The sequence below is a fragment of the Pyrus communis genome, chromosome 6 (genome assembly GCF_963583255.1).
Source record: "Pyrus communis chromosome 6, drPyrComm1.1, whole genome shotgun sequence".
In the NCBI taxonomy this organism is placed as follows: Eukaryota; Viridiplantae; Streptophyta; class Magnoliopsida; order Rosales; family Rosaceae; genus Pyrus; species Pyrus communis.
The window spans coordinates 21,131,626-21,159,538 of record NC_084808.1 but is presented as its reverse complement, the minus strand read 5'-3'; the positions used below and the strand labels follow the sequence as shown (position 1 = coordinate 21,159,538).

Genomic DNA, 27,913 nt, shown 5'->3' with positions numbered 1-27,913 from the left:
ATCAATGTGTACTAGATCTTTGAAGATGGTATAAATGAACCAGCTGCTGCTGCGAATCGCAAGTATTTGGTGTCACCTATAAATGGAGTTTTAAAATATCACCGCATTGGAGATCAAGAAAGAAATGATTCAGAGGTTCCGTTTGAGAAGGCTTCCCTCGTGCTGAGTGATGTTTCTTTGACTGTAATTGAGGTGCATAATGCGTTCCCCTTAAAATGTCTTATATGTTCCCTGTATTATTTTCATTCGTCCTCTCTCGTGTTCCGCCATTGAGAAGCAAATATTGAGATTTATATTTTTAATTCTTTCTTGGTCGGAGTTAAGAAAATGCAATGAAATTTCTTTGGAGGATCTCTTTCACATTGTAGTATCCCCGTATTCCTCTCCCTCTCTTCTCCCTCTCTCAGTGTTTTCTTCTAATTTATAAGTATCGAGTAAAATTGCTTTTCTCAGCTCCCTGAGGAGAGTTGAGGTGTTAGTTTTCTGTTTTCGACAACCCAGAAAATTTGTCTTTTTTCGTACTTTCTTGGTATGCAGCTGGAGTGCTATAACTCATTACCACTGGTTTTTTTAGGCCCAATATTATGATTGGATAAAACTCTTAGAAGTTGTTTCAAGATGCAAGACTTATGTTGTTGTTTCCCATCTGAGACCTGTGGTGCCAGTTTCAGAGGGTCCGTATTTGTGGTGGCATTATGCTGCTAAAGCATCCCTGCAGCAGAAGAAAATGTGGTAATATATATGTATATGCTACACTCTTACTCTTTTATGGTCTATGTTTGTATGCCTGTTTACGGCCTCGTAGATTGTCTTAATTCAAGGCCCTTTTGTCAGCTTAATTCCTGTTCTTATTTTTAAAATATTCCCTTAAATTTTATAAAAAAAAAATTACTGGAATTGAGTTGAACGTTGTGTTTAACTTTTCAAATATTCAGTGAAGCTTCTGACCACATGCTTTTGGATGTATATTGCAAATTGGTGATGTACTTTTATGAATTTCCCGTGTTGGTTCTGACTTCACACTTGTTTTCCTGAATCAGTTACCGATTCTCATGGGACCGCATTCGAGATCTTTGTCAGCTTCGTCGCCGTTACATTCAGTTGTACGCCGGTTCACTGCAACACTTGTCAAATGTTAAGAATGCAGAAATTAGAGAAATTGAGAGAGATCTGGATCCTAAAGTAATTCTTTTATGGAGGTAAACCTTTTGACTTCATTACTATTTATTAAAACTGATTGTAGGGTTTAGGGGATGCATAAATTCTGTATTAAACTTGGCCATACACCTCACGGTTATTATGTCGGGTTCAAAGGAACCACAGTTGAATTTGGGTTGGATTTGGATTCTATTATTTAGGTGAAGTGTATGGAGTAGCAATTTGAACCCATTTGGCATATGGAATTTACAAAGTGATTAGCTTTTATTCTCTTAAATTAGTTGGAATAAAATGCCAAAGCAATAGGATTATTATGTTTGATTAAACTTGGAATGTAATCTTGGAATCCGTGGGGAATTACTTACATTTGTCGCTTTAAATTAGTTAGACTCAAGAAGGTATTGAATTTTGTCTTCAATCCAGATGTTACCTTTGAATGTCAGTGTAGGTTTCAATGGGGACAGTGCAAATTTGTCTTGCTTTTTTTATGTATTCCAAGATATGTGAACCATAGAATGTGCAATTTAAACAACTTTCCTTTCCATGGAGCAAGTATTAAAGACGCACAAGAGGATTTCCTGAGGATTTATAAATTTATAGCATGTCTACATATTTGGGCTATATATTTGCCGGGCTTATAGAGAAGGTGGAAAAAGGACTTCAAAGTTGGAAGAAGGCGTTTTTATGCAGAGGTGGTAGATTAACTTTGATTCAAGCTGTGCTGAGAAGTATGCCAATTCATTACATGTCTTTGTTCAAACTTCCTTGTGTGATTGGTCGGCTGGAAAAACTAATGAAAGGGTTTCTTTGGGAAGGGGTAGAGGAAGGAAAGAAAAACCATTTAGTTAAGTGGGAGGTAGTGATCAGAAGTAAGGAGGAAGGGGGTTTAGGTGTGGAGAATTTGAGCAAATGGAATAAAGCTTGACTCACTAAGTGGTTGTGGAGATTCCCAAGGGAATCAAATTCTCTCTGGCACAATGTGATAAGGAGCAAGTGCAGGATGGAGGCTAATGGGTGGGACGCAAGCCCTTCGCTGTGTGGTTCAAGTCATAGTCCTTGATTAGATATTTCATCTGGTCTTTCTTCTTTCCTAGAGTGTTGCAAGTTTGAGGTGGGCAATGAGGAGAGGGTGAGGTTTTGGGAGGATGGTTGCTTGGAGGGTGGACCGTTGAAAAGGCAGTATCCTAGATTATTCTTGTTATCGAGAAAGCATGACCAGAGCATTTCAAGTTTTGTGGATTCTTCTCTTCAGCCATTGAGTTGGAATTTCAATTTCAGTCGAAAATTGAATGAGCTGGAGATAGCAGAGGCGGCTGGGTTATTAGAGAAGGTGGAAGATGTTTGTTTGATTCAATCAAGAGCAGATATTAGAAGGTGGAAACTAGATGGGTCAGGATCGTTCACTTGCAAATCCTATGGCTCCTTGTGCAACAATGGAACTGTGCAACATTTTCCACCCAATTCTCAGATTTGGAAAAAAGCTCTCCAAAAGTCAAAGTTCTTGCTTTGTTAGTGGCTATTGGGAAGGTCAACACCTATGATCAAGTTAAAAACCGAAGGCCTTTCATTTGCATTTCTCCTCAGTGGTGCAGTTTGTGTAAATCAGAGGAGGAGAGTGTTAATCATATTTTTCTCCACTGTTCTTACTTGATACAGCTGTGGTGGAAATTGTTCAAGGAAGTTAGAGCTAGTTGGGTTATTCCAAAGGGATGTTTTGAGCTTCTAAGCCCCAAGGTCGAGGCTTTAGGAAAGGAGAGGAAAGCTAAAGCTTTGCGGGGCTGTTTGGTGTTGGCAGTTGTTTGGAACATTTGGTTGGAGGGTAATAGAAGAATTTTTTTAGGATTATAAGGGAGTAGAAGGAGAGGAACAATGGGGTAGAGTTAGATACTGGGCATCAATTTTGGATGAGTTCAGGGTTTATTCCCTTTCTTATATAGTGATGGATGTGTTAGCAGCTGTAAAATGAAGTTGGCTCAGCTTAGTTACTAGTAAAGTAGTCCTACTTGAAGGGTCTTAGCTAGTTTTTCTAGTTGGTGGATTTCTTATCCACTTGTTGTAATTCCTACATTGTGTTAATAAAATTCTATTGTTTCTTCTTAAAAAAAATTTCTGGGTTTATTTGCTGAAGGGAATGCTTACCCTGTTCCTGTAACATTTGTATGTTAATAAATACAGTCAAGAAACATTCAATATATGATATTGTACTCATTGGATATTGGGCATGTATTATGTAGGTTACTTGCACATGCAAAGGTTGAATCTGTTAAAACCAAGGAAGCAGCCGAACAGAGGTCATTCCAGAATCAAAGCTGGTTTTCATTTATGTGGTTAGTCAGGACTCGGAACTGCTCCATTACGATCTCTGTGTTCTATGATTGTTTCTGGGTCACGGCTGTGCTTAAATTGTTTTGACCTCTATATTTATGAAAGCTCTGCATGTAGCTTTATCCACGTACACCTCTCAATTTGTGTAGTGCCACTTTTTTTTCCCTCAGGCGTACACCTGCTGAAGATTCTGCCATTGTAGATGCTTCCGAGGGGTCACAGTTAGTGGAAGAAAGACTGACTAAAGAGGAATGGCAGGCAATCCATAAGTTGCTGAGTTATCAGCCAGAAGAAGCACATTCAGGAAAAGACGTGCAGAATATGATCCGGTTTTTGGTAACTGTGTCTGTTGGTCAAGCAGCTGCTAGGATCATTGATATAAATCAAACGGAAGTTGTGTGTTGTAGATTTGAGCAACTTCAAGTCTCAACCAAGTTTAAAAATCGAAGTACCTACTGTGATGTGTCCTTAAAATTCTATGGTTTATCTGCACCTGAAGGCTCGCTTGCCCAGGTTTGTTTCCATATAAATGTCAGAATTTGATTTAGCAGTAATACTATGTTTGGGTGAAGAAATTTAAGATTACTAAGAAATTTAAAAATGAAGGAAATTGAAATGACGAGATTTTATTTTCTAGAATTTGTAAATTTTCTTGTTTGGTTAACCTAAAAGAACAATGGAATTGAATACGGAATTTGTTATTTTTAAACTCTCAATCATAGAAATTGAGAAATGACACCTATTTACATGGAATTTGAACTTGGGATTTGGAGGTCCCAAATTCCAAGTTTTTTTTCCATGCGGAAATTCTAAATTTCTATGTTTATGAATCCAAACAAGAGAATTGGTGCCTGTCAATTTATAAATTCTGACTTTTAACAAAATTCCATGTTTATTTCCCTCATCCAAACATAGTACAGATTTTAAGTTGGTGACGGGAGAATGTTAGTGTGAATCGTAACTGTTTTGATGTGAATATTTTCTAAATTTAGTGAATTTCTTTATTTTGAAGTGGTTTTAAATTTTTTTTTTTAACAGCACTTAATCTCCCTCCTCTCCTTTTCTTACATGTGAATTTCTGATATTAATCTGACACAGAATCAATATGATGCTATGTTGCGCCATTGCATCTTGTTTTTAAGTTACTCATCTTTTTCTTCCTGCCCTTTTTTCTTTTGGCAGAGTGTCTGTAGTGAGCAGAAGGTGAATGCACTAGCTGCTAGCTTTGTACACTGTCCAGTTGGAGAGAATGTTGACTGGAGGCTGTCGGCTACAATTTCTCCCTGCCACGTCACGGTGATTGTCCAATCTTTGAACACACACACACACACACACACACACACACATATATATATATATAGAGAGAGAGAGAGAGAGAGAGATCCTCAATCTTTTGTTTGATTTCTGTATTTTGGTCAGTCTTCTTGACCAACATCCTTGTTATTCTTCTCCCCTCTTAATACAATCGTCTCTTTATTAAAAAAGAAGAAGAAAAAGAAAAGAGAGAGAGAGAGAGAGAGAGTGAAACCTAGTTCACATTACTATCATCTTGAAATGGTACATGCATGGATCCTTAAGGCTCAGTTTTGATTTTCTTTGTGTTCTTCCTCTCTTCTTTTGTTCACCTTCCTTATGACATGGAGCTTCCTGAATCTTTTCTCGTTGCAGGTTTTGATGGAAAGCTTTCATCGATTTTTAGAATTTGTGAAAAGGAGTAATGCAGTTAGTCCTACTGTCACGTTGGAAACTGCAACTGCTTTGCAGGTAATGATATCATCATTGTTAGTATTTTTTAATGTGATGCGTTTAATACGACACTATACTCGTTCGCTAATCTTTTATCATTCATTTTTAAGAGCAGATGAAAATTGAGCAAGTGACTCGTAGAGCACAGGAGCAATTTCAAATGGTATTAGAAGAACAAAGCAGGTTAGTATGCTTTATGTATACGGAATACTGATCCTGTTTCAGGTTTTCTATTTCTATTTTTTCTTTTTTTATACTCTGTATAGAGTAAAGCAACTGAGTAATTTTTTTACATTGCTCTTATGTTTACTGATCCTGTTTCAGGTTTGCTCTTGATATCGACTTAGACGCTCCAAAAGTAAGAGTTCCTATCAGAACTTGTGGCTCTTCCAAATGTGATAGCCATTTTCTTTTGGATTTTGGTCATTTCACGCTGCACACCAAGGTATGCCTTTTTTTCTAATGACCTTTCCAAATTGTGCCTGATTGATTTGCATTACCTGAAATGATATATTAATCATTGCAGGATAGTCAGCATGATGAACAGAGGCAGAACTTATATTCTCGGTTTTTTATAACTGGAAGAGATATTGCTGCCTTTTTTGTGGATTGCGGTTCTGACCGTCAAAGTTGCACTTTGGATGTACCAGATTATGATAATCACCTGCTTTTATCTCCTACCCCTGACAATGTTGAGAATTGCTATTCTCTGATAGATAGGTGTGGAATGGCTGTACTTGTTGATCAGGTAATTTGCCACATTCCTCTCCTGCTTGTTAATTTTTATATTATTTGGTGTACAAGTTTTACTCCGGTTCATTTTGATTAGATATGTTGCTTATTATTTCATACCTATGCATCTTTGAATTGCAGATCATAGTACCCCACCCAAGTTACCCATCAATGCGCATCTCAATTCAAGTGCCAAACCTTGGGATTCACTTTTCACCATCGAGATTCCAGAGGCTCATGAAATTGTTATACATATTCTGTGGTACATTGGAAACTTGCAATGCCAGTCAGCCTGCTCTTGATGATTTTCAAGCAGAAACTCCATGGAGTTTGTCAGATCTTTCTACAGAAGCGAGAATTTTAGCATGGAGGGTATGTCGTCATTCAATCGAGCAAGTTGTTAGTTTTATTCGTATTTCAGTGTCTGATGTTATTTTCCCCTCTATTTTTCCGATTCAGGGGATTGGCAATTCTGTGGCTACCTGGCAACTATGTTATCTTGTGTTGTCAGGAATAAATCTTTATGTGCTGGAATCTGAAAAGTCACTGAGTCACCAGCGACACACAAGGTTGCTACTCTCTTTCTTTCTAGGTAATTTTAGTACGGAGAGAGTATACATTAGAAATACCAGAAAGTTACTGCCAAAATTTCACTGAACCATTACAAGATCTTGCTAGATGGTAATAAAAAAAGGAAAATGAGACTACTAATAATTGGATCATATTCCTGCATTTCTGCTTGCTGTTGCGGATAACAGAACGTAACGAATTTCTTGCAACTGAGAAACGAAGGACAAGATGATCCATAGTCTCAGCACTATCTTTCCACGTACAACCCAATCAACCTTCCAAATGCTGGAGCAGGGGAAAGAAATAGGCATGCACCCATTAAAACCTTGTAATGAGGTGTAACATTAATAATATTCCCGTGGCCAGCGAGATACTACAACTTGTCAGCATCCGTCATCCTTATCCTTACAGAGTATAGGTAATCCAAAAATGTATAAACTGGCTATAGCTCCTAGTCGTGGGACAACATATTAAGGGTTGGAGCCCAGTGAAATCCTCCATTTGAGTGAGTAGAGTACCAAATCATATAATTGGCAACAAGATAAAGCTCTGGAGGAGATCCTTCAAGGCGTACTGTCCCATTGATTATGCCAAAGCTAAATCTGCACCCTTCACCCTCGTTAGTGCCATACCATGGGAAGAGGTCCACCTGGACTTCTTCCCAATTCTCTTACCGACTCTATATGGCTCCATCACCACATTTGCACGCTACTAACCCCATCCAAGAGCATGTACTGCACTTATAGCTTTTCTTACTCTGCCTACAGTTTGGTGTCTTTTTTGAGCAATAGAAATGTTTTGGTTGTGCATTTCTTGCTTTTATCTCCTGCAATCAAATGTTTTATGCTACTAACTGAAAATTTCTAAATTTGGATGGTACAGCATGGCTGGTCGACAAGTATATGAGGTTCCCCCAGCAAACATTGGTGGTTCACTGTTTTGTGTCGCTGTAAGTTACAGGGGAATGGAAAATCAAAAGGTATGTCAAATTTGTTGGAAATGATAGTTTACTGTCTGAAGGACAAACAGGGGAATTAAATATTTATGTCCGTGCTGTCAACTTGACATCTGAATTATTGGATTGTGGAAGAATCATAGTCATGCTATTGTTTATTTTGTTCATGCCTTGCTTGAAGCTGGGCATATCTTTCCTTATTCAAATCATACATGTTATAGATTTCGATTTCTTTCCAGGCTTTGGAGTCTCCTACTACCTTGATTATAGAGTTTCGGGCTGAGCACGAGAAGGCCATTTGGTTGAAAGGGCTTATACAAGCTACATATCAAGCTTCTGTATGATATAAGATCTATCTCTTAACTTAAAACTCCTATTTACTTATCTTCTTGGTGATATCTAAAATTTGTATTTATTTTGCATATAGGCTCCTCCATCAGTTAATGTATTGGGAGAAACAAGCGATCCCGTAACTGACTATGGTGAAACCCAGACTATGAATTCAAAAACAGCTGACCTTGTTATTAATGGGGCACTGGTGGAGACAAAGATATTCATATATGGAAAGGTTGGTTTTTCTTTTGGTTGATTCATCAGGTCAAAGTATCTACAGCGTCCTGCTTCCCATCATTTGTGGTTATTTTGGGAAATGATTAGCCACCTGTGGGCCTTACTACTTATATGAAGAAACAAATGGAAAAAAACTTGCAAGGCTACTGATTAACCAAATCTGACAGTGTTCTTTTCCTACTATATTGTGCAGACTGGTGATAAAGTTGATGAAGAATGTTGCGAGACTCTTATTCTTGAGGTTCTTGCCAATGGTGGAAAGGTTTGTTGCTAGTTTATACTTCATTTATGATTTTATTAAGGGTGAATGTGGAATTGTATGAGATTTTTAAAGTAAAAAGTCAAATGCAATTTTTCACCCTGTTCATCTTTGTTATTGTATTTGTGCCCTTGATCTGACTTGGGTATTTACCCTATATTACTTGAATTGATAGGGAGAGTAGCATCAGAATTTTGGCTACTGGCGGGGAAGATGTTTCCATGTTTGGAACATAGTTCATATTTCACTGTTCTCTGTCCGTCAGATTTGATATTGTTGATATTTCTGTTTTAGATTTCTTGGGGTTGTGGTATATTGGAACATACTGTAACAAGCGTTCTTCTACTTTACCCTCTAGTTTGTTTTTTTCCCACTATCTTCTTGTATCATGTTCAAGGGTTCTTAGCTAGTTGTCATGCATAAGTGTTTTGGTATTAATTACTATGCCATTTTGTTTTACAGTTGCACATGATTCGCTGGGAAGGTGACCTGACACTTAAGATGAAACTGCACTCTTTAAAAATCAAAGATGAGCTTCAAGTTCGTCTGTCAACAACCCCCCAGTATTTAGCTTGCTCCGTGCTAAACAATGACAATCTAGTTTCTTCTCCTGGCATAGTAGATCCACACATGAAAGAAATGTCTGCGTTGCTTCATGAGGATGATGATACTTTTATAGATGCTTTGCCAGATTTTATGTCTATCTCAGATACAGGCTTAGGTTCACAGATAATGGATATGGATACATGTGCAACCACTGAGGACGTCAATGATGATACTGGATTTGCAACTCCACAGGCCATAATTCATGAAAAAGAATTGGTTAAGGAAAAGGTCATTTCTGGTGAGATATTTTATGAGGCGGATGGCGGTGATAATTCAAATTTTGTTTCTGTTACCTTCTTGACTCGGAGTTCTAGCTCGCCTGATTATGATGGTATTGATACGCAGGTATTACTGACATGAGCAGTCGACTCAACTTTAGTTATAGTTCTGGATCTTTGTTCGATTGGTTTTATTTGCAATGCAAAACTAAATTAATTAGTGTATCTTACAAATAGAAAAATCTTTATCTCCACTGCTAATGCTTTGTCCTGAAATTTTTTTCAGATGAATCTCCGCATGTCAAAATTGGAGTTCTTTTGCAACAGACCCACTCTTGTTGCTTTGATTGATTTCGGCCTGGATTTAAGCTGTGTGTATGATGTGGAAGGTAGTGCAGACATAACTAAGGTTCCAGATGATAAACCTTTGATGAACAAAGAAAAGAATGAAGAAAGTATCAAAGGGTTGCTGGGTTATGGTAAAGGTCGTGTAGTATTTTATTTAAACATGAATGTTGACAATGTGACTGTGTTTCTTAACAAAGAGGATGGCTCTTCATTTGCAATGTTTGTGCAAGAAAGTTTCCTGCTGGATCTTAAGGTGATGGGAATGTTGTGATTTACAATTATTTCGATGTGTTGGTTGAAATTTACCACTGTGAGTAGTTTCAGACTTGATATTTTTGGTCTCAAATAACTGTATTACTGACTTGAGTTGTTTGTTTGTTAAGGTCCACCCAAGTTCTCTTTCCATTGAAGGTACCCTAGGAAATTTTAGGCTACATGATATGTCTCTTGGAACAGATCACTGTTGGGCTTGGCTTTGTGATATACGTAATCCAGGTGTTGAATCCCTTATCAAGGTACAGATGGAATCAATTATCAGCTATTGCATTGCAGACATAATTTGTTTTTACTGTGATATTTCTTTCATTATGAGAATTTTATCTTTCTATTTGTTTTGCAGTTCAAATTTAACTCCTATAGTGCCGAAGATGATGACTATGAAGGATATGATTACAGTTTGTGTGGCCGACTTTCTGCTGTCCGCATCATTTTCCTCTATAGGTTTGTTCAGGAGGTATGTTGGGCATTGCTCTCAATCATTTGAATACAACTTTCACAGGGATGTGTTATTGTGTGTAACCTAAATGCTTGGACATGCTAATGCAGATAACAGAATACTTTATGGAACTTGCCACCCCAGAGACCGAAGAGGCAATCAAACTTGTTGACAAAGTGGGAGGCTTTGAGTGGCTAATTCAGAAATATGAGATTGATGGAGCTACAGCGTTGAAGCTGGACCTGTCACTTGATACTCCAATAATCATTGTTCCCAGGAATTCAACAAGCAAAGAGTGCGTGAATTTGGATTCTTTTTTTACTAAGCGCATATTTGGGTAATTAAATAGTTGGGTTGCTTTTGAATGAAGAAGCACCCTAAACAGAAGCAGGAAGAGAAAAGGACAACTTCAAGATTTTGTCTCTTTATGTCTGGATCTTGTATTTTCAAAGTTAAATACATTTGTTATATCCGTATTTACGGTTGACATTTGTCTCTATATTTTATGTAATTGCAGTTTCATTCAACTTGATCTGGGCCAGCTAAAAGTCACAAATGAGTTTAGTTGGTATGGTTCCCCTGAGAAAGATCCTTCAGCTGTCCATATTGATGTCCTTCATGCTGAGGTAGGTGATTTTTATATCTTTTTATTGGACGTGATGATTGAAATTACTGAACTAATTTAATACTCTGACATTTCAGATCCTGGGGATCAGCATGTCTGTAGGAATTGACGGTTGCTTAGGCAAATCAATGATACGAGAAGGCAAAGGACTTGATGTTTACGTGAGGAGAAGTTTGAGGGATGTCTTCAAAAAAGTTCCAACATTTGCCCTTGAAGTGAAGGTAATATTGTGGGTGAAATGTTAAATTTTATTGATTTTTTTTTTTTTATAACGTTGTGGCAGATAACACACCTTTAGTAGGCATTACGATGGGGGGCTGTTTAACTTACCATTGTTGATATTTGCATAGTTGATGATTGATACACGTGGACGAACTTCTGATTGAGTTCATCCTGCATTGATTGGTAGTGATACATGTACAACATCATATTAAGTGCATTGGGTCATAATATTGTTTCAAATGGTGAACATACTTAGGAATTGCTTAGCATTTTGGACCAATCCTTTACTTTTTTGGTAGTCAATATATGGTGATCTAGCTTATTCATCCTCCATTTGCTTCATTGTTGTGATCACGTGTTTTTAACTTTATATGATATATCCCTGCATATATGTTTCTATACAGGGAGCTTCAATCGAAGGATGCCTCACCTTGTATTTCAATGATCCGAACCGTATTATTTTAGGTCTTCTCTCATATATCACCATTGCAAAATATCACTCAAATCTGAAACCATTTACCACTTAATTAAATGGTTGTCATTTAATGTTTCCTTGAAATAACATATTCTTCTATTTTCTTGGCTACTCCCCATATTGCCAATTGGTTTTATTCTGTCATCATGCAGACTGTCATATTTCTCTGTTGATTCCTACCCTTTGATTGTCTTGTACCAGGTTGGCTTATTGCACGGTGTCATGTCTGACAAAGAATATAAAGTCATTCTGGACTGTGCATGCATGAACTTATGCGAAGAGCCAAAGCTTCCCCCTAGTTTCCGTGGTGGTAAATCTGGTTCGATGGATACAATGAGACTGCTGGCTGATAAGGTCAACATGAACAGTCAATTCCTACTATCAAAAACTGTTACCATAGTGGCAGTTGTAATTGATAATGCCCTATTGGAATTGTATAACGGCATTCATGCTGAGTCTCCTTTTGCTCAAATTGCTGTGAGTACTTGCATCAATCACATTTAAGTAGAGTTCATTTTGAATTGTGTGTATTTAGGTCCTGTTTTAGCTCTCTGAGATTTCAACTTTCATTTTAGTGGTAAGATTTCGAACAGAGTTGTTTGTTGTTTTCTGGCATTGTATGTCTGTTCTGATGGTGTACTTGTTCTCAGAAAAAATAAAAACAGAATCTTATGTAATTTGTTTCTCTGTTTAACAGATCGAAGGTCTTTGGGTAACGTATCGGATGACTTCATTGTCAGAGACAGATCTCTACATAACCATTCCGAAATTTTCTGTTGTTGACATTCGCCCCGATACAAAACCTGAAATGCGCCTAATGCTTGGATCATCCGCTGATGATTCCAAGCAAGTTTCTTTTGGAAGTTTGCCCCTTTCCTTAAATACGGGGAGCTTTAGAAAAAAAGACTCTGATGCTGAATTTTCTCATGTGGATTTACCAATATCAACAATGTTCTTGATGGACTATAGATGGCGCAAATCTTCCCAATCATTTGTGGTTAGGGTTCAGCAACCTCGAGTTCTTGTTGTAGCTGATTTCCTTCTGGCTGTGGGTGAGTTTTTTGTGCCTGCATTGCGAACAATAACTGGTAGAGAGGAAGTGATGGATCCTACAAATGATCTTATTGGTAAAAGCTGTAGCATAGTATTCTCTGGACCTATTTACAAACAGATAGAAGATGTGGTGCACTTGTCTCCAAGTAGACAGTTAGTAGCAGATTGTTTGCACATTGATGAATATACATATGATGGATGTGGAAAGACCATCCATTTGAGTGAGGAAACGGACACAAAATATCTTCATTCAACTAGGCCTCATCCCATTATTATAATTGGGTGTGGAAAGAAGTTGCGATTTATGAATGTCAAAATTGAGGTACAGATCCATCCTTTCATATGTGACAACAGTTGTGTTCTTTTTCAATTGTTTTTAATGCAGCATCAGAACATGCCTAAAATTTCAGTACTATTTAGAAGGTCTGCAACGGGTTTGGGGAAAATGTTTTCCAATAAATATCATGAAGCATAGGTATAGGATTCAGAAACCAGAAAAACGACTATAGAGGTACAAAGACCATTTCAGTGTAGTCAGTAAAAGATAGAAAAAAAGTGTATCAATTTTTTATATGTGACCATATGTGTTGTTTTGTTTTACTTATTTTATGTTTAGTTTGTATTTCTCATCCCTCAGTAATTGGCATGTGTTCCAACTATTGATTGACGCTTTCCCGTTAATACATCAGAATGGTTCTATTTTGAGGAAGTACACACATTTGAGTAATGATAGCAGCTACTCGTTATCTTTTGAGGATGGTGTGGACATCACATTGCTGGACAGTTACTCATCTGATGAGGACAAGAAGAGTCTAGAAGACTCTCATAAATCGTCAGACACCTCAAATATTTCTTCGGATTCTGAAAGTGATCCAAATATGATCCCGAGTTTCAGTTTTGAAGCACAGGTAAGTAAGTCATTATTAACATAAATGTTTCGCAAAGTAATTCATGGCATAGCGCTTTACATTGAAATTTGCAAACTGATTGAAACCATTGGTAGATTATTTTGTGGTAATCTGATTGTATGCTACACAGTGCTTCCATAAGTTACTACTTAAGTGCTTATTAGTTATACTGGGATCAATATCTCTAGCATATCATTTTTTTAGCTTATATTATGCTGATAACCTTTTGTGCAGTTGGTTTTGATGTTCTGTTCATTTTTGGATTACTTATTTTGGCTTTTAGGTAGTTTCTCCTGAGTTTACCTTCTATGATTCTTCAAAGTCTTGTCTGGATGATTCATATGGTGAAAAGCTTCTCCGTGCAAAGTTGGATTTTAGCTTCATGTAAGAGTTTTCATATTTGTTTTTCCCATACTTCTACACTTTTTCCAGGGAAAAGGTAGGGCGCAATAGAAGTTACTCTGAAAGCTTGCGTACTTGAAATTTAACACTTATTATACTCCTAAATGTATTACGTGAAAAAAAAAATTTCACTAACTGAGCTAAATAACCTGTTAATATAGGTATGCATCCAAAGAAAATGATACCTGGGTTCGAGCCCTGGTGAAAGATCTTACAGTTGAGGCTGGTTCTGGTCTTATTGTTCTTGATCCAGTGGATATATCAGGGGGTTACACTTCTGTGAAGGACAAAACAAATATGTCCTTGTTATCAACTGATGTTTGCTTCCATCTTTCACTGAGTGTTGTTTCTCTTATACTTAATTTGCAAACCCAGGCAACATCAGCATTGCAATTCGGAAATTCTATGCCACTGGCTGGATGTACCAATTTTGATCAAATTTGGGTGTCCCCGAAAGGTATTTTCTCATACTCTCCGGTGAAGTTTAATATCTTAATTACTTCATTTCTTTTCATCAGAATGGCTGTCATGTCAGTCATCAAAGACTTAACATTGTTGTGTATTTATGTAGAAAATGGTTCCTGTTACAACCTTACCTTTTGGAGGCCTCGAGCACCTTCAAATTATGTTATACTGGGAGATTGTGTGACATCAAGGTAGAATTGAATGGAATGTTTTTCAGGGAACACTATTTTCTTAATGAAATGAAAATTACAATCTCTAGACAAGCAGTCCACATAATCGGAGATGAAACTAAAGGGTCCTATTTTACAAGAAGAGTCATCAAAGAATTTGGCCCCATGCTGCATATCCTTATGTGTTTTTTGTAGATGAGTTCCCAAGTAGTAATAAATTAAAAAGGAAGGCAATGTAAATATCATAACTATGAGTTAATCTGGTGATCTTGTTTGTATGTGTCATGGTTCCGAGTGTAAAGGTGGACTTCTTTTCCATTGCATGTACTTTTTGAGCTTATACACTCAAATCTTGAGAAGAAGAAAAAATCTGTTCGTTGTACGTTGCCATCAGGTAGAAACTTCCCAGGCATGTGCTAATGCTCCTTTATCATTAGAAATTAGTAATCTTGGTGAGTTTTATTAAAGTTTGTTTAACCTGCATAAATTTTATTGTATCAAAGCAATTTACATGTGCCCGTGCCTATGTAATCATGATTTGTATTATTTTCATCTAGTTGTCCGGAAGTAAAAGGAACATAAAGTAGATGACCTAATTAATAATATATGGATGGTTTGGGTACAGCTCACGGTATTTTGTTTATTTTCTTGATTGTTGATCTATCTGGGGAAGATACTCACCTTGTTTGTTCAAGTTGTTCTGTTTAGTGTGATAGTGTGTTTCGATGCTATACTTAATTATTTTTGGTTTCTTGTGATGTCATCAGGCCAGTTCCTCCTTCACAGGCAGTAATGGCAGTGAGTAATGCATATGGGCGTGTGCGTCAACCAATTGGTTTTAATCTCATAGGCTTGTTCTCTACTATTCAAGGATTTGGCGGGGGGGATTCTGATGTTGGCAGTGATTGTTCTCTTTGGATGCCCGTAGCACCACCCGGATACATAGCATTGGGTTGTCTAGCAAATATGGGGAAAGAGCAGCCACCTAATCATATAGTTTATTGCCTACGTTCTGATCTTGTTACTTCAACAACATATTCAGAATGCTTATTTTCTTCTCCATCAAATCCTCATTTTGCATCTGGATTTAGCATCTGGCGCGTGGAGAATGTTCTTGGATCATTTCATGCCCATTCTTCTACTGAATGCCCTTCTGAAGACAATTGTTGTAACCTCAATCATCTTCTTCTTTGGAATTGGAATCGGCAACAATCTTCTCCTATAGAATCTGCCTCAAATTTGGCTGTTGACAATAAGTATGTAAGTCACCAAACCAGAAACCAGACTGGAAATTCTTCTCGATGGGATATAGTCAGATCAATTTCAAAGGCAAATAATTGTTTTATGTCGACCCCCAACTTTGAGAGAATCTGGTGGGACAAGGGTAGTGAGCTCCGCCGACCAGTCTCAATATGGCGGCCCATTGCGCGTTGTGGCTATGCTATATTGGGTGATTGCATAACCGAAGGGTTGGAAATTTTATCTTTGTGTGTTCTGTATCAGGTTTTAGTCAGTTGTATTTTTATTGTTATTGTGATTTTTGCTAACCAACATGTGTTCTTTCTTTCTTTCAGCTTAGAACCTCCAGCTGTGGGCATAATTTTTAAGGCTGATGATCCTGAAATATCTGCGAAACCTGTGCAATTTACTAAAGTTGCCCACGTTGTTGGGAAAGGTTTTGATGAAGTATTCTTTTGGTACCCACTTGCTCCGCCTGGTTATGCATCTCTTGGATGCATAGTCTCCAGGACGGGTGAAGCCCCATGTGTTGATACAATTTGTTGCCCTAGGATGGATTTTGTTAACCAAGCTAATATTCTTGAGGCGCCAATTTCAAGATCTTCGACTTCAAAGGGATCTCAGTGCTGGAGCGTTTGGAGAATTGAAAATCAGGTTGGGTTTCTATCTTTCTTTATTCAGTTTATTTAATTTTGTGTGGAGTTAGTGGGGGGGCTGGGGAGGGGATTGGGAGACATAAACTAAAGATCTAACCTAAAGATAACTGGTGGCCACAGCCTATACAAGAAATTAAGTTACATTCAGCTCAAAACTTGCACCTAATCATGTAAGAAGTATCCTACATTTCTTGGTCACCAAAGTTCTTCAAGAACCTAAATATTTATTCTAGCCCCAAAAAGTCCACTGCCCTGCCTTGTCATCAAATATCTTGTTATTTATATCTATAAAAATAAATAATTAAAAAATTAAAAATTAAAAATTAAAAAAAAGCCAGAAAGAAGCCAGATCTTGTTAGATGAATATTTGGTTACCTGTCGGTCTAAATCTGTCATGTAAGTATGCAGCTACCATGCCTGAAGTTTGGTAAAAAAATTATGAGAGAAAAGTAACTTTTGCCTTCATATGAAGTTTTTATTTTTATTTTACAATGATGTGTTTGTATTTAACTTATTATGTTTACTGTGCCATAACTATACAAGTTTTTACGTAATTTGGGGCTCTCTTCTGTTTCTGCAGGCCTCCACTTTTCTTGCACGGGCTGATTTGAAAAAACCGTCAAGCAGATTGGCTTATGCTATTGGTGATTCCTTGAAGCCAAGGACTAGGGAAAATATAACAGCAGAGGTGAAGCTGAGATGCTTCTCTTTAACTGTTCTAGACAGCTTATGTGGAATGGTACGTCTTATAAAAACCTTTCTAAATGCATAAACTGATGTAAAGGTGGTTTTCATTTCATACTGTTAGTTGTCTTGGTTATGTTGGATAACTTCGATTTTTCAGATGAAACCACTTTTTGACACGACAATCACCAATATCAAGCTTGCAACACATGGCCGACTGGAGGCTATGAATGCAGTACTGATTTCCTCTATTGCTGCATCAACATTCAATACTCAATTGGAAGCGTGGGAGCCACTTGTGGAGCCTTTCGATGGAATATTCAAGTATTATATGAGCTCTTTCTATTTGATTTTGAGTTCAGTTAAATTTTTGTAATACTCAGGAACTATTTTTGTTGACTTTGTCAAGGTTTGAAACTTATGATACTAATGTGCACTCGCCATCAAAATTTGGGAAGACAGTGCGTATTGCTGCCACCAGTATCCTTAATTTAAATGTCAGTGCTGCAAACCTTGAAACTTTTATTGGGAGTGTTCTTTCGTGGAAAAGACAATTAGAACTTGAACAGAAAGCAATGAAGATAAATGAGGTAATACCTAGGTTTGATTTCTTGTGTACCTATGCTTCCTGTATTAACAATACTTTGAATACCAAATTGTGTCTTTGCAGGAAGCTGGTGGTCTATATGGACAAGGAGAGGACCAGACTCTCTTTGCATTGGATGAAGATGACTTTCAGACTGTAATTGTAGAGAATAAACTTGGGTGTGAGATATATGTGAAAAGAGTTGAGGAAAACTCAGACAGAGTGGACCGGTTACATCATGGTGACTACATTTCCATATGGGTGCCGCCTCCAAGGTTTTCTGATAGGTTCAATGTTGTAGATGAATCTAAGGAAACACGTTATTATGTTGCTATACAGATACACGAAGCCAAGGTCGTTACTGTGGTTAAATTTATTGTTTTTTCTTACCTTAAATGTCATATCATTTTGTTTTCTACTTTCAGGAGATAAGATTGATTCTTTTGTTTGCAGGATTTACCTATTATAGATGATGGTAACAGCCATAATTTCTTCTGTGCTTTGCGCCTTGTTGTTGATAGTCAAACAACAGATCAACAAAAACTTTTTCCTCAAAGTGCAAGAACAAAATGTGTTAAGCCTGCAGTTTCAGAATTCAATAACTTGAATGAAGGCACGGCGGAATGGAATGAACTTTTCATATTTGAAGTTCCCCGGAAGGTTTCTGACATAGTTATTACTGGATTTTACTCTTTCCTCCCACTCTTTTATTCTTTAAGTTTCCAAGATTGAGTGTGCAAGTGTTGCAGGGCCCAGCTAAAGTGGAAGTGGAGGTGACAAACCTTGCAGCAAAAGCAGGAAAGGGTATGTACTATCGATAACCTTCCCTGAATTATGCTTTCTTTCTTGTTTTGAACTTGCATCCACATATATTGATTCATGCACTTAGGTTGTTGAGTCACTAGTTTATCTAGAATTAGTAAACCTCTGATTCAATAGGGGAATGAAATCTTCAGCGCATTGAATATCTTCTCCCACGGTTACTACATATTGAAGAAAGTTGAGGTTCCACCATAAAACCAATTGGCATTATGGGGAATAGCCCAACTACTTATAAGCACATGCAGGGTCCCTCCTCTCATCAATAAGGGATTCGTTCTCAACACATATTCCATCTTGCATGTTTATGATATATTCTGATGGCTATCTGTTGCTGCTCTGAACGTGTTTTTTGGATAGGTTTTTACCAAATCCGAGCTTCACTTTGTATTAACTGCTTTCTTTTTTTCCAGTTCATTTATTAATCATGTGTACTTGACAAATGTATCCCGACTGTTCTCTTTTGAATCTTTTTTCGTTTTTCTTTATCTTTTTGGTTGGATATTTTGGGCCTATTCATGCAGAAGGATATGATACTACATAGTAATCATTATTTTCCCGTTTTCTTTGCAATTTCTTACTGAATATAATCATCTGGAGGCAAATTTCTTATGCATTTGTTATGGTCTCAATACAATGATACAGGGGAAGTTGTGGGTGCACTCTCATTTTCTGTTGGGCAAGGTGCAAATGTGTTGAGGAAAATGGCTTCAGTTAGGGTGTTCCATCAAGGTCATGATGTTCAGAACGTAGTATCACATCCACTAAGGGGCAGGGTGAGCATATTTCACCTTATTTATGCATTGATCGGTGTCATTGGTTGTGCACATGTACTGTCTTAGCAATTGACTGTTCTTTTTCGTTCTTCTTTGATGCTGTACTTTAAAGGTTCAACATAACAGTACCGAAGACACGGACAAATGTGGATGCCTGCTGGTTTCAACTTCTTATTTCGAGAGGAAAACAACTCCAAGTTTTCAAAGAGATCTAGAGGCTGAAAATGTAACCGATAGAGACATAGGTTTCTCTGTTGGACTTGGCCCGGATGGTGCTTGGCAGAACATTCGGTCACTGCTTCCATTGTCAGTTGTCCCGAAAGGGTTACAGAATGATTTCATGGCGTTGGAAGTTGTTGTGAAAAATGGCAAGAAGCATGCAATATTCAGGGGTCTTGCAACAGTTGTAAATGAGACTGATGTTAAGTTGAAAATTTCAGTCTGTCATGCATCTCGAATTCAAGGTCGTGATTCCTCTCTAAGAAGAAGTGATAGCATAAATCCTGGGAGTTCTTTTACTTTGCCTTGGAGAAGTACATCTAGTGATTCTGACCAGTGCTTACAAATATGTCCTTCCGTTGATCATCCTCAGCCTCCATATTCATGGGGTTCTCTCGTGGCAGTGGGTACTGGTTATACATATGGAAAGGACCTGACTATTATAGATCAGGTTTCACTTTCTAGACAATATACTTCAAAGCAGGAAAATAATTTGCAAAATGTTACTTTCAAGTTGAATCAGCTTGAGAAGAAGGATATACTTTTGTGTTGTACTAGTACCATAAACAAACAGTTTTGGCTTAGTGTCGGGGCGGATGCCTCGGCGCTTCATACTGAACTAAATGCACCTGTTTATGACTGGAAAATATCTGTCCATTCTCCTATGAAGTTGGAAAATCGCCTTTCCTGTCCGGCTGAATTCACAATCTGGGAAAGAACCGGAGATGGAAAATGCATTGAACGACAGCATGGTATGATCTCTTCACGTGGGGGTGTACATATATATTCAGCGGACATTCAGAAACCTTTGTATCTTACATTGTTTGTCGAGGGTGGTTGGGTCCTGGAGAAGGTACTAGCTCTGTCTAAATATAAGTAACATGCTTGTTATATCTACATACCATTGTGAGTTTAATAACTATGGTTGTTCTGGCAGGACCCCATTCTTCTTTTGAATCTTTATTCCAATGACCATGTCTCGTCATTCTGGATGGTTCACCAGAAAAGTAAAAGGTTTGTGGTTCCGGAGAAAAGATTTCTTTGACATTTTTTTGTTTGTTTGTTGTAAAATGTGTTATTGTACTGTTGTTCCCAAAAGCTCAACCTGTTATGATGTAGGTAAATTCATATAATATTCAACACTTCTCCCTTGTGGATTTCTGCCAGCCAGCATGAAACCCAATACATGGTTTTCAATGAACATTAAGAGGTTTTAATTGCAAGGATTCCAACTCAGAATCTCTTGCTGTTATGCTATGTTAGGTTTTTATGCTGGAAATAATTTTTTGTATGACGTTTCCTCATATTTTTTGTTCTACACTTGTGTGCCATTTATAATGTCCTAGGATGATGTCTCATTGGTATGTCTGAAATGATTACTTACTAGAAAATTTAAACATTTCTTGTAAATAATGTAACACGTAATTTATTAATTATCAGATTCATTATCTCCATTACCATCATTTTCGCAGGAGACTGCGCGTGAGTATTGAACGTGACATGGGAGGAACCACTGTTGCACCCAAAACAATAAAGTTTTTTGTTCCGTACTGGATAACTAATGATTCATATATTTCATTGGCATATCGAGTGGTAGAAGTAGAACCTTCGGACAATGCAGATACAGACTCCCTAATGCTTTCTAGGGCAGTCAAGTCTGCAACACCAGCCTTGAGAAGTCCCACAAACTCTAGGGACAGGAAGCATTCTGCCACAAGGAGAAACATTCAAGTACTTGAAGTTATTGAGGACACTAGTCCTGTTCCTAACATGCTTTCTCCACAAGATTATGCTAGCCGTAGTGGGGCTTCGCTGTTTCCATCTCAAAAAGATGTTTATCTGTCCTCACGAGTGGGGCTTTCTGTTGCCATGCATCATTCAGAAATTTACAGTCCTGGGATATCTCTTTTTGAACTGGAAAAGAAGGTGATTTCAATAGAGCATCAGATCATTTTCCTTTTCATGATTATGCTTTGCAGTTGCTGAAATTTGTTCACTATCATATGATCTTTGAACTTTCTTTTCCAGGAAAGGCTTGATGTAAAAGTATTCAGTTCAGATGGATCTTATTACAAGCTTTCAGCGAGACTGAGCATGACCTCAGACAGAACAAAGGTTGAATTTAAATATCTTGTGACGTAAATCTTTAATGATTCTCCTCTGAGAAACTGCTAGAAAGAATGTGACGAGGGACTTACCAAATTAGATATGTACAACATTAGCTCTGAAGCCGGATTACAGAAAATAAGATAACCCTTAAAGAAAAATGATGAAAGATTCTCTTCACCAGACCATCTGCATGTTTAGAGAGGACAGAAGGTTCCTTTCATTGGAGGTTCCTTACTCCTTAGTCCTTAGTAAAAGCTATTGTTGTTAGTCCCAATTTTTCGTACTTGATGGTACTCATAAGCTACGCATTTGTCAAGTTTCTTTGGTGTATGTTAATAATAATAAACAACTGCTCGATGGTTAATATTCAGGTTGTGCACTTCCAGCCCCACACCTTGTTTATTAATAGAGTTGGTTACAGACTCTGCCTGCAACAGTGTGATTCTCAGTCCGTGGCATGGATTCATCCCACGGACTCTCCAAAGCCCTTTTGTTGGCAGTCTAGTGCCAAGGTCGAATTGTTGAAGGTCAGTGAAGCTTTATAATCTTTCATGTTCGCTAATTATGTATGAATAGCATACATAATCTGAATCCCATATGGGATTTATTATTCTTATCAGGTGCGGGTGGATGGTTACAAATGGAGTGCACCATTTAGTGTTTCTAGTGAAGGTGTCATGCGTGTTTGCTTGAAGAAGGATGACGGAAATGATCAACTTCAATTTCGAATAGCTGTAAGAAGTGGAGCTAAGAACTCAAGCTATGAAGTTGTTTTCCGTCCAAACTCTTCCATTAGCCCTTACAGGTAATGGTTCACTATGTCTTATGAAAGCTTGTGAAATGCAAAGAGAGAATGTAGTTATCATAAGGTATTGTAAGATATGGACGTTAATTCTTTTTGACAAAAGTGAAATTTTGTTGAACTTGTAATGTCTGTTAATATGGAAGTTATCTTATTACAGTACAATAAGTCATAAATACGGTTTCTTCTCCTTTACTTGTATGCATGTGTTCTTTTGTTTTTTGGTCCACTGCTAATAGTTTTCAATCAACAGGATTGAAAATCGTTCCATGTTTTTACCCATCCGAATTCGCCAGGTGGATGGTACCAACGATTCATGGAAAGTTCTTCCTCCCAATACAGCAGCTTCTTTTCTATGGGAAGATCTTGGCAGAAGACGTTTATTAGAGATCCTGGTTGAGGGGGAAGACCCATTAAAATCAGGGAAGTATGATATTGATGAGATTTCTGATCACCAAGCCATTCATGTGGGAAATGTGCCTTCTAAAGCTTTACGTGTTACTGTTATAAAAGAAGAGAAAGTGAATGTCATCAAGATCAGTGACTGGATGCCAGAAATTGATCCTTCTGGAATCTTGAGTACAAGCCACTCATCACCTCTGTCTCAGCTTTCTATACAGCAACAATCACCAATGATCGCTGATTGTGAGTTTCATGTTATCATTGAGCTTGCTGAGCTTGGGATATCCATTATTGACCATACACCCGAAGAAATCTTGTACCTTTCGGTCCAGAATCTTGTGTGTGCATATTCAACTGGCTTAGGTTCTGGAATCAGTAGGTAAGTTTGCTTTCAATTTTGTGGCTTGGAGAACAATTTGTTTAATTTATTAGTTAGTGGGGTGCAGTTTCCATAACTGTGAAAAATCTTGAGTGTCGTCCCACGTGTGAGGCCCAACGGCCACACGTGCTCTACGTCACGCACTTTGTGTTGTCCAAATGTTAGGCTTGAAAACTCAACACACGTGAGGGGGAGTATTTGAATGAATTCCACATTGATGGGAAGAACACCCCAATGGGTTGTTAGGAATGTCGGTACTACAAGATAGAGAATGCACAAAGTAAAGTAAAAAATGGACACCAAGAATTTACATGGTTCGGCAATTTATGCCTATGTCCACGGAACAACGATCAATCTTCACTATATGAAAATGATGAGTACAACAAGAGTAGTCTTACCAAGCCAGAGACAAGACTTGATGGATACAAGAAAGTATAACACACATTTTCTATCACTCTAAACTTCACTCACACAATGTGTAGTGGAACACTCTCACTCTCACTCTTGGAGTGGAACTCTAGCACTCTTGGAGTGGAACTCTAGCTTTGGACTTGATCGTTTTCTACTCTCATGTTTGCTAGCAACACCAACACACCTATTTATAGGTGGGTTTTTGCCGTCATACCCATTGCACACCGACTTTGGCTAGAAATGATAGCCACACAATTATACAAACTGCTAGAACTTTCTAGAATATGCATGCACTCCACCGACATGCATATTTGGACCAGATTTTTCTAGTTCCTTGGCACTTAGTTTGCTTATATAAGATGCTAGAATTTTCTAGCATCCATCCTTTTATAATGGGCTGGACCTTTAATGTCCTTCATCATGGGCTGGACCCATGGTATACCAACATGGGTTTATGGTGGAACCCCAACTTTCTTTTCATACCCTGTAAGGGGCAATCTGCCTCCTGTAACATAGTGAACATATGCATATCAAGTTCAAAAGCTAATAAATACATTTGGGAAAAAAAGATGCTAAATGATGCAACATTATCATCAACTACTGTGGCCTAAAATTGTGATTCTTTTAGCATTATGTGTACTTACCAGGATTGTAATGTCCGAAAATTATTAAATCTGGAAGCCTTTTTGTGTCATGTTTTCAGGTTCAAACTTAGAATGCGCGGGATACAATTGGATAACCAGTTGCCCCTTAGTCCAACTCCAGTTCTTTTTAGACCTCAGAAAGTTGGAGATGATACTGACTATATCTTGAAAGTTTCAGTCACAATGCAATCAAATGGGTCACTAGATCTATGTGTCTATCCATATATCGGTCTCCAGGTAAATATAAGAAAGTTACCATTTTCCAAAAGACGGTTTTCTCATTATTTTTTCTCCAGTTTATATTAATTATATGCAAATGATTATTCAGGGACCTGAAAACTCTGCCTTTTTGGTAAACATTCATGAGCCAATTATTTGGCGCCTTCATGAGATGATTCAGCAGGTCAACCTCAGTCGGTTGTCTGATACTCAAACAACTGCTGTTTCTGTTGATCCGATTATTGAAATTGGGTATTCAAGGACTCCAAAATTGTCTTATCATTGTTTTGCACTACATTTAGTCGTAATTCCCTTAAATAATGTTACTTGTACTTGCAGAGTTCTTAGCATTTCAGAGGTTCGATTCAAAGTGTCAATGGCTATGTCACCTAGTCAGCGGCCAAGAGGCGTCCTTGGCTTTTGGGCATCTTTGATGACTGCATTGGGGAACACTGAGAATATGCCAGTAAGCGTTGGGATTCTTCCTCCTGCTGTTTTGTGATTTCATGGTTTTTTTCTTTCTTTCTGGAATTTATCCTAGAAGCTTTCGGCTGGCCTAAGCATTTATGTTTGTTATTTTAGGTGAGGATATACCAAAAGTTTAATGAGAATGTGTGCATGAGGCAGAGTTCAATGATTAGTATTGCTATTTCAAACGCTCAAAAGGATCTTTTAGGCCAACCTCTTCAACTGCTATCTGGTGTTGATATATTGGGCAATGCAAGTAGTGCCCTTGGACATATGAGCAAGGGCATGGCTGCCTTATCATTTGATAAGAAGTTCATTCAAAGCCGACAGAGAAAGGTTTGCTTTAGATTGCCATTCGAAAAGGTCTTTTCGCCTGTGCACTGATTATTTTATCATACATACAATTTTCTATGGTTGCAACAGTGTTACGTTCTTATAACACATGTGAGGGAGATAAAACAATTATTGGTCAACGTATATTTGTGGGAAGTTATTGATTTATTAAATTAATATTTTTTACATAAATTTGTTCATATACGGTAATGGATATAGCAAATGCAATGTACCGTACTCTCCTTGGGCTGTACTTTTCCAGCTCTTGCTCATTGCAATTTCGGCACTGCTAAATCTCAGTATTTCATTTATAGCTATATTATCTGGACTGTTTGTATGTATTTACTTTTATTTTAATTAAAAATTTTCACTTTTCAGGAAAGCAAGGGTGTAGAGGACTTTGGTGATGTTCTCAGAGAGGGAGGTGGAGCACTGGCGAAAGGCCTCTTCAGAGGAGTTACTGGCATATTGACAAAGCCGCTTGAAGGTGCCAAAAATTCTGGCGTTGAGGGTTTTGTTCAAGGTGTTGGGAAAGGATTAATAGGTGCAGCTGCACAACCAGTGAGCGGGGTTCTAGATCTTCTGTCAAAAACTACTGAGGGTGCCAATGCGATGAGAATGAAGATAGCATCAGCAATAACTTCTGATGAGCAACTCCTCCGCAAAAGGCTGCCTCGTGTAATCGGTGGTGATAATTTGATTCGACCATATGATGGGTACAAAGCACAAGGACAGGTACTAATTGTTTGACTGCTTTGTCAGTAATTTTATTTTTTTTATATTAATTGAACTTGGTTTAGTTTTATTGATACCCCCTTTGTTGCTCGTTCTTACTAAAACTTTCTTTTTCTTGGTCATGAAGGCTATATTGCAGCTGGCGGAATCAGGCTCATTTTTCCTCCAGGTTGATCTGTTTAAAGTACGTGGGAAGTTTGCTCTATCAGATGCTTACGAAGATCACTCTTTACTACGCAAAGGAAAAATTCTTCTAGTCACTCATCGAAGAGCGATACTGTTGCAAGTAAGTTAACAGATTAGAATCATTCGTAGTGCTACAGTCCTTTCCTATCATCTATAAGTGATAGTAAAAAGTCACCAAACAATGACATTGTAACTTTTGTCATTCAGCAACCCTTCAATGTAGCTCAGAAGAAGTTCAACCCCGCTAGGGATCCATGTTCTGTATTGTGGGATGTACTTTGGGATGACCTGGTGATAATGGAAAAGTCGTACGGGAAAAAGGACCATCCAAAGTCTCCACCTTCACGGGTCATTCTTTATTTACAAGATAAACCAGAGATGAGGGAACACGTTCGTATCATAAAATGCGTCCGTGATACCCCCCAAGCACTTGACGTGTACTCATCAATTGAACGAGCAATGAACACTTATGGACCAAACAAACCAAAGGTTAGATTTTAATGCCATATCAATGAGCTTTTGCAGTGTCAGGTTGTTGCATTGACTTTTTACTTGTTCAAATCACCATGAAATGCTAAACATGTACATACAAACTAAAGAAAAATCGAAAATATGCAAACTAAAGAAAAATCGAAAGTATTTTACACCGTTGCATTGGTGTTGCTGATAGATACAGATATCTTTCTGAAGGCTTCTTGTTTGTGATATTCTTCTCAACTTTTGTGACATTCTTCCTGGACAGTTGACGTTTTACATGAACTTTCTTGTTTTGCAATGCTATTCAGCAAATGCTGAAAAAGAGTATGACATTGCCATATGCGCCATTTGTCGATAACGCCAGTGCTGAAGCTCCATCAAAAGAACCAGGGTTGCCCCGACAGGTGCCGGCATCTATTCCTCGTAGTTCAACTTTTGGCAGCCGCTTCAACTGATCCCGAGATCGTTGATGGTGAGGAAATATGGTGTTTGGGAATTCTGCTGTGGTCCGGTCACAATCCTGCATGCTCAGATGTTCTTACCGTCTGGCAGGTATTCTAGTTGTGATCATTGCACGAAAAATTTTCATATTGGTGTCTTCATGGGTGCTTAGGTTTACAACAACGGTGAGGTTGTTCCATACAGGTGTTTTGTAAGAAGCGGTGTAAAGGACCAGTGACAAGGACGACGTAAGAAATGCCGACATGGATTTTCGTGGTCGAATTCCGACATGGATATGAATGGTGTTAGCCTCAAACACAATCGATACTATTCTTAGTGCAAGGCTTACATATATAGCGCATACATTTGCCATTAGTTACCAGAGTTCACCTATATATATGTATAGGTTTCAGACATTCTATGTATATATGTTAGAATAGTCGATGTATACGCAACGATTACCGAAGGTGATCGTGCCGATCATTTTGAAAGCCAATTGTATATCTGGTGCCATATGAACACGATGTATGATAAGGTTTTGGAAGTAAAATCCTAGTGATTGCGTTGCACCGTGTGTTTACGTTATGGTGTAGCGCCTTCGGAGTTGGGACAAGTAAAAGAACCTCACCTATTCAAGTTAAGAGCTGTAATTTTTTGTTGTATATCATCTATTTGCTTCATGCTCATTCGATTCCGCTAGGGAATCCAACCATTACGTAATATACCAGAAACAAAGAAAAGTTCACACTATCAATTATTCGCTAGGATTTGAGCCCAAAAGCACCTAAGAGCATTTCCACCAATGT

At 37.9% G+C, this 27,913-nt stretch overlaps 1 protein-coding gene across 1 annotated transcript in view; it reads left to right on the top strand.

Annotated features, from left to right (window-relative positions):
- LOC137736847 (uncharacterized) overlaps nucleotides 1-27,712 on the top strand; it is a 31,540-nt gene extending 3,828 nt beyond the window's left edge. Inside the window, exons 10-63 of the mRNA XM_068476140.1 lie at nucleotides 16-192; nucleotides 575-732; nucleotides 1,041-1,199; nucleotides 3,393-3,485; nucleotides 3,654-3,996; nucleotides 4,666-4,779; nucleotides 5,152-5,247; nucleotides 5,345-5,412; nucleotides 5,554-5,674; nucleotides 5,756-5,977; nucleotides 6,103-6,333; nucleotides 6,421-6,530; nucleotides 7,414-7,510; nucleotides 7,726-7,824; nucleotides 7,914-8,054; nucleotides 8,250-8,318; nucleotides 8,778-9,266; nucleotides 9,426-9,740; nucleotides 9,871-10,002; nucleotides 10,107-10,220; nucleotides 10,313-10,497; nucleotides 10,720-10,828; nucleotides 10,905-11,048; nucleotides 11,726-12,001; nucleotides 12,222-12,899; nucleotides 13,267-13,485; nucleotides 13,769-13,869; nucleotides 14,049-14,344; nucleotides 14,459-14,543; nucleotides 15,290-15,991; nucleotides 16,097-16,415; nucleotides 16,998-17,156; nucleotides 17,262-17,425; nucleotides 17,511-17,691; nucleotides 17,772-18,041; nucleotides 18,141-18,347; nucleotides 18,437-18,491; nucleotides 19,152-19,282; nucleotides 19,395-20,354; nucleotides 20,439-20,515; nucleotides 20,974-21,427; nucleotides 21,530-21,616; nucleotides 21,982-22,137; nucleotides 22,231-22,415; nucleotides 22,666-23,193; nucleotides 24,308-24,485; nucleotides 24,577-24,719; nucleotides 24,807-24,933; nucleotides 25,050-25,271; nucleotides 25,647-26,003; nucleotides 26,131-26,289; nucleotides 26,397-26,678; nucleotides 26,975-27,218; nucleotides 27,312-27,712. Of these exons, the coding sequence (XP_068332241.1) occupies nucleotides 16-192; nucleotides 575-732; nucleotides 1,041-1,199; nucleotides 3,393-3,485; nucleotides 3,654-3,996; nucleotides 4,666-4,779; nucleotides 5,152-5,247; nucleotides 5,345-5,412; nucleotides 5,554-5,674; nucleotides 5,756-5,977; nucleotides 6,103-6,333; nucleotides 6,421-6,530; nucleotides 7,414-7,510; nucleotides 7,726-7,824; nucleotides 7,914-8,054; nucleotides 8,250-8,318; nucleotides 8,778-9,266; nucleotides 9,426-9,740; nucleotides 9,871-10,002; nucleotides 10,107-10,220; nucleotides 10,313-10,497; nucleotides 10,720-10,828; nucleotides 10,905-11,048; nucleotides 11,726-12,001; nucleotides 12,222-12,899; nucleotides 13,267-13,485; nucleotides 13,769-13,869; nucleotides 14,049-14,344; nucleotides 14,459-14,543; nucleotides 15,290-15,991; nucleotides 16,097-16,415; nucleotides 16,998-17,156; nucleotides 17,262-17,425; nucleotides 17,511-17,691; nucleotides 17,772-18,041; nucleotides 18,141-18,347; nucleotides 18,437-18,491; nucleotides 19,152-19,282; nucleotides 19,395-20,354; nucleotides 20,439-20,515; nucleotides 20,974-21,427; nucleotides 21,530-21,616; nucleotides 21,982-22,137; nucleotides 22,231-22,415; nucleotides 22,666-23,193; nucleotides 24,308-24,485; nucleotides 24,577-24,719; nucleotides 24,807-24,933; nucleotides 25,050-25,271; nucleotides 25,647-26,003; nucleotides 26,131-26,289; nucleotides 26,397-26,678; nucleotides 26,975-27,121 (11,691 nt within the window). The 3' untranslated portion in view covers nucleotides 27,122-27,218; nucleotides 27,312-27,712. The remainder of the gene's footprint in view (nucleotides 1-15; nucleotides 193-574; nucleotides 733-1,040; nucleotides 1,200-3,392; nucleotides 3,486-3,653; nucleotides 3,997-4,665; nucleotides 4,780-5,151; nucleotides 5,248-5,344; nucleotides 5,413-5,553; nucleotides 5,675-5,755; nucleotides 5,978-6,102; nucleotides 6,334-6,420; nucleotides 6,531-7,413; nucleotides 7,511-7,725; nucleotides 7,825-7,913; nucleotides 8,055-8,249; nucleotides 8,319-8,777; nucleotides 9,267-9,425; nucleotides 9,741-9,870; nucleotides 10,003-10,106; nucleotides 10,221-10,312; nucleotides 10,498-10,719; nucleotides 10,829-10,904; nucleotides 11,049-11,725; nucleotides 12,002-12,221; nucleotides 12,900-13,266; nucleotides 13,486-13,768; nucleotides 13,870-14,048; nucleotides 14,345-14,458; nucleotides 14,544-15,289; nucleotides 15,992-16,096; nucleotides 16,416-16,997; nucleotides 17,157-17,261; nucleotides 17,426-17,510; nucleotides 17,692-17,771; nucleotides 18,042-18,140; nucleotides 18,348-18,436; nucleotides 18,492-19,151; nucleotides 19,283-19,394; nucleotides 20,355-20,438; nucleotides 20,516-20,973; nucleotides 21,428-21,529; nucleotides 21,617-21,981; nucleotides 22,138-22,230; nucleotides 22,416-22,665; nucleotides 23,194-24,307; nucleotides 24,486-24,576; nucleotides 24,720-24,806; nucleotides 24,934-25,049; nucleotides 25,272-25,646; nucleotides 26,004-26,130; nucleotides 26,290-26,396; nucleotides 26,679-26,974; nucleotides 27,219-27,311) is intronic.
- Nucleotides 27,713-27,913: the final 201 nt, after the last annotated feature.